Source organism: Astyanax mexicanus, chromosome 7 (assembly GCF_023375975.1).
Source record: "Astyanax mexicanus isolate ESR-SI-001 chromosome 7, AstMex3_surface, whole genome shotgun sequence".
Lineage (NCBI taxonomy): Eukaryota > Metazoa > Chordata > Actinopteri > Characiformes > Acestrorhamphidae > Astyanax > Astyanax mexicanus.
The window spans coordinates 12,984,049-12,999,075 of NC_064414.1; the positions used below are offsets into that span (position 1 = coordinate 12,984,049).

The following is a 15,027-nucleotide window of genomic DNA, read 5'->3' on the forward strand; positions in this document are numbered from 1 at the left end:
ATCCCACTCTTTGTAACATCACACATTTTGTAAATTAACATTATCACATGTCTAAATACACGTTAAGCACTGGCTCACTAGGTGAGCAGTTTTCCTGACCTGAGCTTCTGTCTTTCGTACCTTAATAATGATAAATAATTCAAAATTACTTTGCCTCTCATCTTTCCTATCAGTCATCTTTATTCAAAACTGAGATAATCTGGGTCTGTTTAAGGTTCACATGCATCAGAATGGTCAAAGGTTAACTGCTTAATCTGGAGACATTTCCCACACAGAAGATAAGGATTGTGGAAGCTGGTGAGATCAAACATTTGCAAAAACAGGAAACTGTTACTCTGCTATTGTTTCCACAACAGTGCTTAGCTTTAACCTAGTCACAATCTTTAATTTGCTGTGTGTGTGCACGTGTGTCACACACTCTAATATTTGGTTCAATTGTCTTTATCTTTGATTGCAGCACACATTCACTGTGGCATTGTTTTAATAAGCTTCTGCAGTGTCACAAGATTTATTTAAATTCAGTGTTGCATTCATTTTTCACCAAGATCTTCCAGCATTGATGAGGGTAGAGTCTGACCACTGCACAAAGTCTTCTCCAGCACATCCCAAAGATTCTCACTGAGGTTAAGATCTGGACTCCATTGATAGAATAAACTGGTCTATATTCAGTATATTCAGGTAGTCATCTAACATCATTTTTTCAGCACATACTGTTGCTGAACCTAGATCTGAACAACTGCAGCATCAACCCCACATCATAGGACTTAATCCTACAGGCTCTTCTTACCCTGATGCTCCATCACTCTGGAAGAGGGTAAATCTGGACTCATCAGACCACATGACCTTCTTCTATTGCTCCAGAGTCCAATCTTTACTCTGCCTAGCAAATTGAAGCTTTTTTACAGTTAGCCTCATTGATCAGTGGTTTTCTTAAGGCTACACAGCTGTTCAGTCCCAATTCATTGAGTTCCCTTTGCATTGTGCATGTGGAAATGCTCTTACTGTCACTATTAAACATAGCCCTCAGTTCTACAGTGTTTTTCTTTTATTTGATTTCACCAAACATTTAAGTGATTGCCGATCACCATCATTCAGAACTTTTCTCCAGCCACATTTCTTCCTCTAAGACAATGGGTCCCCACTATCCTTCCAGTTATTAATAATGATTTTGGTAGTTTTTCCAAACTCCTTAGATGTTTTCTCTGCTTGACGCATGCCAATGATTTGACCCTTCTCAAACAGACTGACATTTTTTACAAGCATGGGATTTCTCTTATAACATGTTGTTTAAAAAATAAGAAGCAACTAATTGCACTGGTTGGGGTTATATAACTTGTTGCCAGTTGAAAGATAATTGCCCATGCAGTAATTATCTAATTGGAGGGTCGTATCTACTTTTTTTTTGGCCAGGCAGAAAGTGATTTTGTGTTTTAGTCAGGAGAACTAATATTAGTTATAAGTTGAGTGAATTTACCGGCCAGAACAACTCAATAAAACTGAGTTCAGAGAACTTCAACCTGAAAACTTAAAAATGAGCCAATAAAACAAAAAAAAATGTGATTTCAACCAACCTTTAGTTATACTACACGTGTCAATGCTTTTTCATTAGTGTAGGTTCATACAGCTTTCCCATAATGCTTCTGGCACCATATATTTGCATATTGGGTGTGGCCTCTCCCTTACCTATCATCTTTGTGTTGTCTGTTGCCCAAAGCTACCTTATCCTAGCCATGCATTAGTGTAATATTTGTGGTGGTTGCCAGACCTCAGTGTTGAAGATTGTAAGAGCAAGTCAGCTTTATTCTGTGTTCTTAGTTGTTACAGTATGTTGGCAGTATGTATGGAGCTGCAGTATTATACTGCTCTAGTATTAGATGTCAGTATTGATGGCTTTATAGAAATTTGCTAAATATGCTGAAAATGCATGTGTGTATATATTATACAGGTATGTTGTATAGGATGACAGAACTTGAAAAAAGCTGTTGAGTTAATTAAGCTATTGTTGTGTGAAGAGAACTCAGTTGAGTTGAATAAACTTAATTGATTCAAGTTATCATCTAGCTTTGGTTCAGTTAAGTTAATCACTACACTGACTGTACTGTACCAACATCATGTAGGAGGAAGCAGGTGAAAAAACACTACTGAGATCACAGTGTGTTATCATACTGGACAGATCATGTCCTCTGACAATTTGAAATAGTTCCTTTTCTTTAAATGTGCTTTGTCATGTCTACAGGAAATGCAGTTGATGAAAAACATAACAGCTGGCCTGTAAACTAGTCATCACTGTCACAGAAAAAAAACCTTAACTTTTGCCAACTGGACTCTTTTATAACATGTGAAAACATTTCCTGATTAAGGATCATTAAAATTCTGCAGTACAAATTGCTCTTCTGTTGATACATGTTTTTGCATAACAGCACTAATATACTATTACTTAAAGAAAGTGTTCACTACATAGTGAACACCAGTTAAGGAGTGTATTTCCTGAAGGAACAGTGCTATCCCTCAGCCAAACACAACTCCTCTCCCTAAAGTTGACTTACATCATTAATGCCTCTGGGAGTGATCCATGATGACAGAACATTCGCCTGGAACTCCATGTGCCCGTTCTGTACTACACGTGCTCTTTTTGAGCTACAGGATCTGTTTCATTTTTCCACTGTATTTATTCTGGGTACGCGTGTGCTTTTTAAAATATTTTTCCGTTGCAGTGTTTTATAAATACATGCTGGAGTGGCAGGCATGTTTAATAGGGGACACGTGGATATGATTAGCCTCCTGCTATGTGGATTCATTGTATCAGCTTTCTTGGCCTGGGGTAAATGAAACCAGCGGAATGGCATCGGGGGAATTGCAGCGTTGTGCAGAACTGTAAAAGGGGCAAACATAAAGCAGGCATGCGGCCAGCAGCCCGCACTGCTCAGGTCTGTGAATAGCATCACAGGGGTGGCTCTGTGTACACTGATGAATGTGGGTCAGTGAGGTGTTTCTGTTTTAATAGAAGTCAGCAGTAATGCCTCCAAACACACTTTACACTTCAAACTGTGCTGGATGTATACATTTATAACAGTGCTCAGTATATGAAGAGTGTACACTGCGTACTGGGATCTATAAACAAAGGGCTGGTAGACTGGGTCAGTGATATAGCAAAAATATATTATATATGAAGAACCTGTCCCAAGCAATACACAAAACATATCACAATCTGTATGCGTCACACAGTCAACTCTTTGCAACAAATGTTGGAAATTATTGTCTATTTTAATTCGCAGAGCACTGCTCTATAACTAGACCTGTCAAGATAACTGTTTTTTAATAGATGATATAACAATAATAGACTCAAAACTGGTCCATATTTGCAAAAATCATCATTACAATATATCTGGGTCAGCTCAGGATCCGTACCAGAACCAGTGCTAAATCTGGCCCTAATCCAGTGCAGTAATTGGGTAATCTTGGTGAAAAGGACAGCCTTCCCTTGTTTTTTTTTTTTTTTTATTCAAAACAAAGAGGAAATATAATTTAAGAAATAATAATATAAATAAAAACTGCAAAGTACATACAATGCTAGCAACACTGTAGTTATGCAATCAAACACCATCAAAAACATAATAAAGTACCCGAGGTAAAGTAGCCCTGGTGGACAAGACTACACACTCATGGCGAGTAAGTCATGGGGACACACCCATTATGCAAATAAATGATGCCAGGAACCAATAGGGAAGTTGTTTAGGGTAATATGGTGCTGCATTAATTAAGTTACTCAACTGAGATACAGTAACTTTGTGAGAGCGTGAATTACTAAGTGTGAATTATCATTAATTTTGATTCTCTGAGGGAAACAGGAAGACACCGTTGGTGGTAAATACAGGAAACACAGGAAACGCTGATCTGCGCCTGGCTTCCTCAGTTTGGGTGTTGATGTCTCTTTTAACATTTGTCATTTTAACACCCAGCTGTGTAAGTTCAGCAAAACAAGTGCAGCTATTAGAATGTTGACTAGAAATGATGAATAACACTTCTGAAATGTTTCCAGTAGTTTAAAATGGTTAGATATTTCAGGAGATGGCAGAAACCTGATACTGAAATTCCACTACTTTAACATTTCACTTTAACACTTCAACACTACTCAAAACTTCCCTCACAAATTCCATGATGGAGTGTTATGTGTCAATATTGCAAATTCATTAAGCAATAATATCCAAAATGTTATGTTTCAGCACTTTCGAATGATCAACTTAAAAATGTTATATAATACCTCCTATTCTTAACATTACAATTATGATGATGATCCTGCCTGGACACAGTGCTGCAATGGATGGAACCAGGAATTCTGCTGTTTATCACACAATCCTGAAGGACAATATCTGCCCATCTGTTCATGACCTCAAGCTCAGGTGTATTTGGGTTCTGCAGCAGGACAATGATCCAAATCACACAAACAAGTTCACCTTTAAATGGCTTAAAAAACAAAACAAAAAAAACTAAATGAAGGTTTAGGAGTGTCCTAGTTAAAGTCTGTTTGAGATGCTGCAGAATGACCTTAAACATGTTGTGTTCAAAAATCCTCCAGTGTGTCTGAATTAAAACAATTCTGTAAAGAAGAGTGGAATAAAATTCCTCCATAGAGATGTGAAAGACTCGTTGCCAGTTATCAGTAAAGCTTGACTGCAGTTGTTGCTGCCAAGAGTAGCACAACTAAGTTATTAGCTTTAGGGGGCAAAAACTTCACTTTTACACCGGACTAGATTAGTTTAGATTGTTTCCTTTAATGATTCCTTTAATAAATAAAATTATCCTTTAATTTGTGCTATTTATATTTACTCAGGTTATATTTGTCTGATATTAAAGTTTTTTTTGATAATCTGAAAAATGTTAGTATGACAAAAAAGCAAGCACTTTGAATACTTTTTCACACCACAGTATACAGACTTATACAGACTCCTAAGTAACTCTTGACAAGGATACATAAGGGTACACCCATCAACAGTACTTATGACAATAATAGATATTGTTAAAAGGTTAAATAATTCCTCAACTGATTATTAACTGACACTAATTAAAACATTATTAAACATTACTGAATTCTAGTGCCCTCAATATGTTACATTAGAAATACTGTCTATTACTGATAAAATGGGAGAGTTAAACATTTTGTAATGATTAATAATATCTTAACTAGAATTAATTTATAATTAGGTGAGACATTTTGTTGTACTAATTAATGTAAACTTATTGTAAAGTGTTACCAACTTCACTGTCAAACTCCACATTACCACAGCAAATTAAAAAAGACCGAGGTATACTCCTCCCTGTTCTTAAATCTCCTTCGATAATACAGCAAAGGTTTGGACCAAGAACAGTTTTTTTTTTTTTAAATGAGTGAGCACAGGGGTGCATAATCCACGTTACTCATCACAGTAGAGTTCAGTGTTTTCACTTGGAAAAAACAGTAAGTGTGTGTGTGTGTGTGTAAGTGTGTGTGTGGCGCCCCCCCCCCCCAAATTCTGCATAGCTCCAGCTGGTTTCCATTAGCATTATTGGACTGGCGAATGTGAGGCCTGTTCATGTGAGCGGTCCGTAACAGCCAGATAAATGATGGGACTGGCCAGGCAGAGTTGGCCCTCATGAGTGATGGTGAATTGAGGCTCATGATAGGGATTTAGGCTCTTTTGAACCTTCCTGCCAGTCATACGCTGCAAAAACACCCTGCCGTTTATAAAGAGCTGGAGGCAGTGAGTTACAGAAGAGCGTTTATTTTGTTAGCAGTGGGTCGGCATATTTATCAGATAGATGGTAAAAGTAGTAGTGGTGTCAACTGAACAGAACTAGTACACTTGAATAAATGAAAAAAGTTCAAGGCAACTTACTGCACTAAATTTTTGAGGCCAACTCAAACCTTTATGTTTTAATAAAAAAAACAGCCAGTTGTGCAAACTAGAAATCTTTAGTTCAGATCATTCATTTTTTATATTTATTATGAGTGTCACCAACTTAAAAATTAACTTTGTTTTGTTAGTTCCTCATTTAGGTTCTATGAAATGTGTTCTGCTGATCATTTAAGATCAACTAAAACAATTAACTTGTGTTCATCATGTTTTACATAAATCAACACTGAAAAAAAATTAATTGGCTCAATTTTAATAAAAGTCAAAGCGAGACAAAAACTTAAATCAGTTAAGTTTATATAACTTAATTGAGATTTGTTAATGGTTAATGGTTTAACTAACTCAACAGTTTTGTATTTAAACATTGTAGGCTAAAGATATATATGTTTATAGGTATTCTCAACATATTCAGCATATTTTTGAACAACTACTGACAGCATAGCATTAGGGCAGTATAAGAGTAAGCTTTGTAATACCAAACCAACATACTGTAACAACTAAGAACCAAAATTTAATTTAAATACAATTTAAATTTACATTTAGCTGATACAGTTAAGTCGAACAAACTAAAAATTGTTTGCACCTGTAATTTGGACTTGACTGAGTTAAGTTAAGCCAATAAATATTTTTTAGTGTAGTATTTTAGGAGGGAGGCAAAAACAATGAAGATCTTTAATAGATGAAATGAATGCTAGCTCCATATTCCACATCTGACAACTTGGAAAGGAAACATGCCAGGAGCTGTGTGTGTGTGTGTGTGTGTGTGTGAGAGAGAGACAAAGAGAAAGAAAGCAATATTTAATGCATAAATAAAAAAAAGTTATATACCTTCTGAACTCGGCAGTAGTAAACAAAAGAAAGTCATGTTCATGTCCTAAAATATTGCTAAAAAAAAGCTTATTTATCCAAAGATAAATGAATGAATGAATTTCGAAAGGAGGTTGCAGCCAAACTTTAACACAGTAAAGTTTCCAGTTAAATCATTTGTGTTACCCAGTTAAGAGCTCTTCCAGCATATCTGATATTTCAGCATGGTGGTTTAGAGCAGAGTGCTGTCTAAAACTCTGCCCACGAGGCCGCAGCAGTACTGTAGGTAAGTACTGTCTGTGTGAGGGGAGGACACCCCTATTACACATGTATACACCTCACACAATAAACACTGTAATCTAAACCCAGCAATAACCTCGTCTAGCCTGACCAGACTAAGCAAAGTCCAGCCACCTCATAACCACAGACACCGGCCTTACACACACTTCAAACACTGCTGACCAGCCAACAAAAAACACATAAACAAGCATTACATAAACTCTCACAGTATCAAAACACAGCCTGACATACAGTACGGCCTATAGGAGACTGTTCATATGCTGCTACATTCATTCTGCAATTATCACAATGTAACTTTGCTTCAGATACTGGAATTCAAAATGTACAGCAAACAACATCAACCATCCCAGTAACATCCATCACTTATCACTTATGAGTCACAGCAGGATTTAAGAAAAACTCCTGCATAAACCTTTAAAATTAGCAAAAAAAAGAACAAAAAGAGTTAGTGTGTGTTGTGCTGGTATGAATGGATCAGATACAGCAGTGCTGCTGGAGTTTTTAAACACTGTGTTTAATCTCTCACTGTCCTCCACTCTATTACACACTCCTACCTACAGCTGCTTCACCCTATAGATAAAGTAAAGCTCTGAATCTGCTGCTGCACAGTTTACAGTATTGGTCATCCTCTAGTCCTTCATCAATGGACACAGGATGCTGCCCACAGGGCCTTGAGCAAGGAGTGTCGCAATGCTCTTTGCTATCTTACACCCCGCAAACTGTCTATTTTCACACTTTCTCCCTGTATTGTTTAAATAGCAAATGTGTTTGTGAATAAATATCTGCACAGATGGGCGTGGTGGTTTTGAAATGAGGTGTGTTCAGGTAAATTTCTGGTGTATTGCTATCTTAGCAACGAAAAACACAGGTGCTGCACTCACTGAAAGCAACCTAAAGCACAGTTGATGTCTAGCTTATAGACAGAATAACTTCATAACCCCAAGAGTAGCACACTGTGATGAAATAGTATAGCAGTTAAAGCACATTAGATAAATGCAGGGATTCTGACTAGACATCAAGGAAGACCTTCTGAAACAAGTTCTAATAATAAATTACAATAATAAATAATGCTTAATGAAATTTCTGAGTTACATTTTGAGCTCAGAGTGAACTAAAGTTCAGCACAATATGTCCTGACCCCTAGAGTCTTCATATAATCCTTGGGAGAGTGACATTTATAAATAAATAAATAAATTAATAAAAAGGTTAATATTTCTTTTGGTATAATATACTGGAAGGCTCATATCACCCTCACTGGCATTTAGGATATTTATAAGTACTGAGGGTTCAAAAAAGCAGAAACATCTTATAAACGATCTGAAAAGCACTTACTCGTACGTGGGCTGTGTGCTCATGGCAAGCCTGGCGATGGACGCTGAGACTGAAAAGCTGACTCACAACGCCAGTCTGTTCTCCACCGTTAGTGAAATAGACTCGGGACGGCAGGCCTTTGTGTCGTTTATCTGCATCAGCTGTTAAATTGTACAGCAATTCTGTGGAAACAGAGAGTTGACCACATTATCAATGAGCTGTCTATACACACTGAACCCTGTACTCTGTTTCAGATATTTAATAAAAAGTAAAGGCCTGCTCTACACCAGACATTTCAGTGTAATGCATTCCTTCCTCCTCTAAAATACTACATTAAATGCGGTGTTCCCACACTGATCGTCATGGAAATGACACAAAACATCACATTTTTTAAATCCTGGGACGGCAGCCATGACTGAGGTCGTGTTTTTCATTCGTTTCCTGGTAGTTTGGGAAAATGGTGACGGCGTTTCGGAAAAAGCTGTTTAAAAAGAAAACAGTGCTGATAGGCATGAGGTCACGTATGAGTATTGTTGGAGGGTGATGGTTGCGGGGGGCACACCCTTTCTGTGCTGGATACTGACTGAAACAAGCCGTTACTAAGACACACTTCCCTTTATTAGTCTCACAGTGTTTTTTCTGTATTAAAGCTTCAGACAGGACTCGACACATACACCCAGCCTAAACAATACTGCCTAAAAATCATAATGTTCCACAATAAGTATCGCAATAAAATAAAACACAGAACATTTTACAAGATTTCTTCACAAGTCAAAAAAGCCAACACACATGATACTAATAATCCCCAATGTGTTTCCAATATTGGAGTAATATATAATCTAGGGTACATTTGGAATTTTTTGAGGATGTACCAAAATATTGAATATAATATTATAATAAATATAATATTTATTATATACAACATCCAAGCAGACATACTAACAAAGAACAAAATGACTTTTTAAAAAATAAATACATTTTTTTTTACATTATTAGGTCTACATTCCTTATTCACACACAGTACCAGTCAAAAGTTTGGACACACCTTTAATTCAGTTTTTTTTTTTTTTTATAATTTGCACCTATGCTGTAGAGTAATACTAAAGTCATCCAAACTATGAAAAAAAACATTTGCAATTATTTATTAATAATAAAGTTTTAAACAAAGCAGAATATGTTTTAGATTTTATATTATTGACACACACACACACACACACACACACACACACAAAACAGAAAGCTCTGTGTCTGCCAGTATGTTAAATCACCTGTACTGTTTTGTTCCACATGTATAACACACTCACACACACACACACACACACACACACACACTCACGCACACACACACACACTCACACACACCCTGTCTCCTGGAGCTGAGTGAGTGTCTGCCGTGGTCCAGCTGTGATGAAGCATGACCTCACTCTGACACAGGCGAGGTTTCGCCCGGGCGAGTCTTACCCGGGGAGGAGCTCTGCTGCACTTTCCAGTGCTGCTGCCAAGCAGCCAAACAGAGCAGCCCTTTCTCTTTCCACGTCCAGGACTGACCAATTACAGAACACACAGTTTACATATCCTGCACCCCCCAAGATCATGTCTACTGAGTGATCAATTACAACACCAACTTCCTGCAGTTCAGGCCCACTCCTGTACAGTCCAGACTGTGTTTCACTAGAGATTTAACACCATGTTTCCAGCTTTAACTCAACACACAGACATGCATTACTACTGAAATTAACTGAGAGCAAGAACAGCGTTTTAACTTTCCCTCAGTGAGGTTAGCTCCAGCGTAATAATCAGCTAACTGTGCCTTTTGGCGTTTCTGAATAAAATTGAACAAAACATAGACTATCAGTCAAAAGTTTTAGAACACCCATATTGTTTAATAGTCCAGTAGTAGTGCTGCATGATTCAGACAACCTGCTTTTTATTTTATCATCTAATTAATGACTTTATTACTGAACCTCACCTATCAGAGTGTGTTGTGCTAACTTACTGCTAACTTTTGTACCATTTCAGGTTTTTCACTAGACCTGAAGAGTGTACATGGCAAATATTAATAGGGAAAATGGGGGTGTTCTTTATCTATAAATAAAGTTTAGAACTGTTCAGAATAAACCAGTGATACAGCGGCAAAATTGATTAAAATGAAAGAAATTAAATGAATAAAAGTAAACTGAGATTTTTCTTTTAGAACTTAACTATCCCATGATTTGAACTATTTAAACAGTTTGGATGAACTTGGTTGCTTCTAAACATTAATGAGCACATTTTTGGATTATCAGGGTAAAGAAAGAAAGAAAAAATCTGTGCTGCCGTTGTTAACACATTAACACATGACATTAATCAGGAAAATTTAATGCAAATTAACATGTGTCAGTGGTGATGCATTAGCATTTTTTTGCGATATAACACAGCATTGCTTACTATAGATTTCAGAAAATACATTATTTTAGTCTTATGGAGAAGACTATGGAGAGTGATTAATTGCAGAATATTGTTGTGATTATTACAATTATTTTTTCACATGATTAATAAATTTCAAATACATTTATTTTTGCCAGTCTTACACTGACTCTTTCATATACATTTAAATATACATTATTAAAAAACAATTAATCATTACACCACTCAAAAATATGTAAAAGCTTATGTGACAACTGGTCAAATATGTTAATGTTAATGATAGGTTGTTAAATAAAGTTAAATCAAGTAAAATGTATATTGTTTGATTTTATGACACAAAAACAATAAGTCAGTACATAGCTAATAATGTTAATAACTTATTTAATAAGGCTGGTTATTTTTCAGGTGTTAGCCCTTAAATTAAACACAAAGGTTTTTGATGACTGGAAATGAAATGAAAGATTCCTCACCGATCTGTCCCGGCACATGTTTTCCGTGGAAGCTCATACACACAGTGACATGGAAGCAGTTGAGGTGCTGAGGACCCTCGTGACACTGAGGCACAGTGATGTTTATAGAGGCTGGCAGGAAGATGGAGACGTCCACTGTGATTACTGGTCTGGACCTGTTCACGCAGCCGAGGAGAAGAGGAGAGAAAGGTATGAGTGGGTGGACGTATACTGGACTATTTGTAATGGGAAGGTATTTACTTTGGTGCGAGCGTTAGCACATGCTGGATTAGCAGAACGTTTCTCACCTTAATAAAACCACACTGTCTGCCATAAACGCACCGATTGTCACGTCTGTGTTGAAAACAGAGACATTATTCAGGTTAGAAACACATCTCGCTTGAAGAACAGCACCCTAAAGCCTATCTATCACCAGAGTGCTGTGAAAAAAGTGAATTAAAAAGTTTCTCCTAGAGAACAATGAGATCAGATAGAAAGACAAAAGAGACTTTAGTATAAATCACCTCCTGCACTCAAATGTGTCTCATCTGATATGAAGAGCTCAGTAATCTCACATATCTCCTCCTAAGTTTAGTAAATATCTCAATGAAGTTTTACATTGTGCTCAGATTTGCTACAATAATAACACAACAATTTACTAAAGACAGGAGTTTCAATATGAATTCAACTATTCCTTATAAAAAGACTAAGAGGCGTTATAGTTTTGATGTGACACACTATATATTACACTGAAGTTTTAGTAGGTAAAACTGTTCCAACACTTCAGGTGTAATTTCCGCAATCTGATTTTTTTTACTATGCAAAATTATTTCTGTTTGATAAATAAAAGATTGAAGAATAAAAGATAAAACTGATTGAAAAAAAGTTTTTTGTGTTGATTAAGTTGATTGAATGTGTTTACTTAAGATCTTTCACTCATATGCAGTCTGAGTGATAACCAGCTTTAGACCAGTGGTGGCTCAGTGGTTAGAGCACTGGGTTGTTGATGAGAAGGTTGTAGGTTTGATACCTGTGTTTGGTTAAGAACCCCAGTTGATTTTGACTCAGTTAACCATAGAAGTATCTCCTGTCTCATTTCTGTCTAATGCTGTTTCTCCTAAGCATTTTTTTAGTAAAAGCAAAAAGTCAACTCTGTGACAGAGCTGATCTCTGATTAAAACCTGAGAGAGAATAAAATGTTCCTCAGGGTGTGAAGGACGCAGTATATTCTACATTATTCTATTATTATTTCTTTCCTAGTCTCCTAGTTAAGTCCGAGTGTCCACTGTGGAATGCTGTAAACAAAATGCCTGACCGCCACAGCATCACGAGGCAGGCTGTGAAAACAGAATGTGCCAAAGAGCCGCTCAGCCAATTAAGCCAGCACTTAATCTACATTCCTGGGTTTATCTTTGAACTGAGGTTTTTCCGTCTCATAATTAATCCAGGATTTAGTTTCATGCCTCCAGATTCAGGGAAGAGCAATGAAGACTCACAGGACTGAAACTAGACAGTGGTTTCAAGAAATGAAAAGAAACGCAGTTTAAAACCAGGTGTAATACAGCTTTCCAAAACTCAAAGTAGCATCAAATTTGTTAAGTAAAGCAAATTCAAATAAAAATGAACTACTTCACTTTTTTAAAATCGCTAAAATTTCATGTTATTGTTGTTTTTTTAATAGATCAAAAGCAATCTAACTGATCTGAAATGATGTGGAGTATGCCTAAACCAAATAATCAGAGCTGATTCACGGTCAGTTCATACACTGGTATTTCCTTACTTTAGTGAGTGAGCTGTCTGGTATTCGCTCTGGTTCTTATTGGGCTGTTTTGAATTAATTTGGAAATGTATTAAATGTTCCTCTGAGCTGAAACGTGTACACGAGCTGTGTGTATAAAGTTTAGCCAAACCTGGATATCCATTTCCATCCATGTCCACACTGCCGGATATTGACTGGCCAAACATTTGAAGATTTGGACTGATGCTTCTCCCAGACAACCTCTGCAAAACACAAAATCACATTCACAATCAAGTCACGAGGTGTGGAGACACACCCCTGCAGGCACCTAACAGTATTAGATGTTATCCTGACATAAAACTTTTCTCATCTGACGTCATGATCAACATTCAACCTGAAATTAACATTCATTGAGCAGGGACGTAGTGTTAGCTGATGTTTAATGTCTAGAACATTGCTAATAACAATGTATATATTTATTTATGTATCCCAGCACCCCTAGAAGTGAAAATAACAGTTATATATTTTGTTAAATCTTAGAAATGAAATAAACATAAATTAAATAAATGTTTCAGAAAGAAAATATAGCAATCCTCCTTTCCATGCAAATGGTAGGATCCACTTCCTCTCTGCTTTGCAAGCACCCGCACAATCAACCAGCACTCCTTTTGCTGTTATTAAATCATGCTAAAATGTTTAAACCAGAGGGAAAGGGGCTAGCTATAGTGTCATTGGTCGTTTTTGTGTAAATATAAAACAGAGGTGCTAGAATAGTACTGTCTGCATGTTTATCAGCTAATTAATGTAACAACTATATATGATATGATACTAGCACGTCTCTATGTGTGTGTGTGTGTGTGTGTGTGTGTGGCCAGTCAGTCAGCCTTAGATATTGGAGAGTTTTGCCAGAGTAAAGAGTAGGTTATGGTTGAGATAAGGGTAAGGTCAGAATGATGTGACTTCACTGTCAAGAGTAGAGTGACCATATGCCCTGAAAAATCCAGTGCTGAAGTTGTAGCTTCACACTTTTAGAGAGGAGCTGACTAGAGAAAACACTGACATGGACACCCCAAAAAAAACTGGAAGCAAGGGAAGCGTCACATGTTGTTTAGAATCTAGTGGGCACTTGGCTAAAAGCTAACTCAGTCCTAGGCCACAATCCTGTTAGCTAGCTAACCACACACTGTGCCTGGAGAACACTGAAAGCACACTGAGAGGACAACAAGAGGACAGTAACACACTATCCAGTTATTTATGCAAGAAATTGAACCGTTCTAAGTTATGCTATGTGGTACATAAGCTGCCGTAGTGATGCAAAACCAAAAATAATTAAAAGAGCTTTTTTCCCTGAACTCACTATGAAAAGAATGAAAACTGCAGGTTTTGATTTAATTGGGGCAAATTAACAGACAAAAGCAAAATATTATTCGTTACTACTATTGTAGAGAGCTCATTTGCATATTGCATGACTTTTCGCAGCAAATATTGCAATAAATCCTACAAAAAAAAAATTTCAGGGAAATTTTATATTTAGCACTAATGATTGTGAAATTGGGTAGGTTACCATTGAGTACTTGCTGACTATTCCCGTAGCGTCCCCGTGGTAAATGTAGACTGCACCTCTGTACTCATCTTCTTTAGGAGCTCCTATCGCCACATCTACAGCACAGAGAGAGAGAGAGAGAGAGAGAGAGAGAGAGAGAGAGAAAATGAAAGAGAGAGTAAACAGAAAGAGAGAGTGTGTGTAAATGAGACAGTGGGCATAACAGGCTTTGAAATGAAAGATGCTGTTCAGGACTTCTGTAAGTTTGACTTAATTTGCACTCTTAAGCAGGGTTTTAAGTAGGGTTGAGCAGGATTCCTGCAATTTCATAACATAATATGGATCCCAAAAAACTCTGTAATCTTTTACAGTGAAAACAAGAGTGTGGGTTGTGGAGCAACAGATAACACCACTGCCTGCCAGTTAGATACCACACTATCTTGGAGACTGGGGTTCAATTCCTGGTTTGGGGGACTATGCTGAGCTACATCAACAGTTTTTGAATAAGACTCCTTACACTACACTGACCCACCTCTGTAATACAAGCAAAATCATATTTGTTAATGATACACTATCAATAGG

The 15,027-nt window shown here is 37.0% G+C and overlaps 1 protein-coding gene across 1 annotated transcript in view; it reads right to left on the reverse strand.

Moving 5' to 3' along the window:
* The window catches only part of itga9 (integrin, alpha 9), a 137,820-nt gene that overhangs the window by 60,518 nt on the left and 62,275 nt on the right, over nt 1-15,027 (reverse strand). The window contains exons 11-15 of the mRNA XM_007237268.4: nt 14,467-14,561; nt 13,075-13,165; nt 11,473-11,518; nt 11,186-11,340; nt 8,331-8,491 (exon numbers count right to left, since the gene is read on the reverse strand). Coding sequence (XP_007237330.3) covers nt 8,331-8,491; nt 11,186-11,340; nt 11,473-11,518; nt 13,075-13,165; nt 14,467-14,561 — 548 coding nt within the window. The remainder of the gene's footprint in view (nt 1-8,330; nt 8,492-11,185; nt 11,341-11,472; nt 11,519-13,074; nt 13,166-14,466; nt 14,562-15,027) is intronic.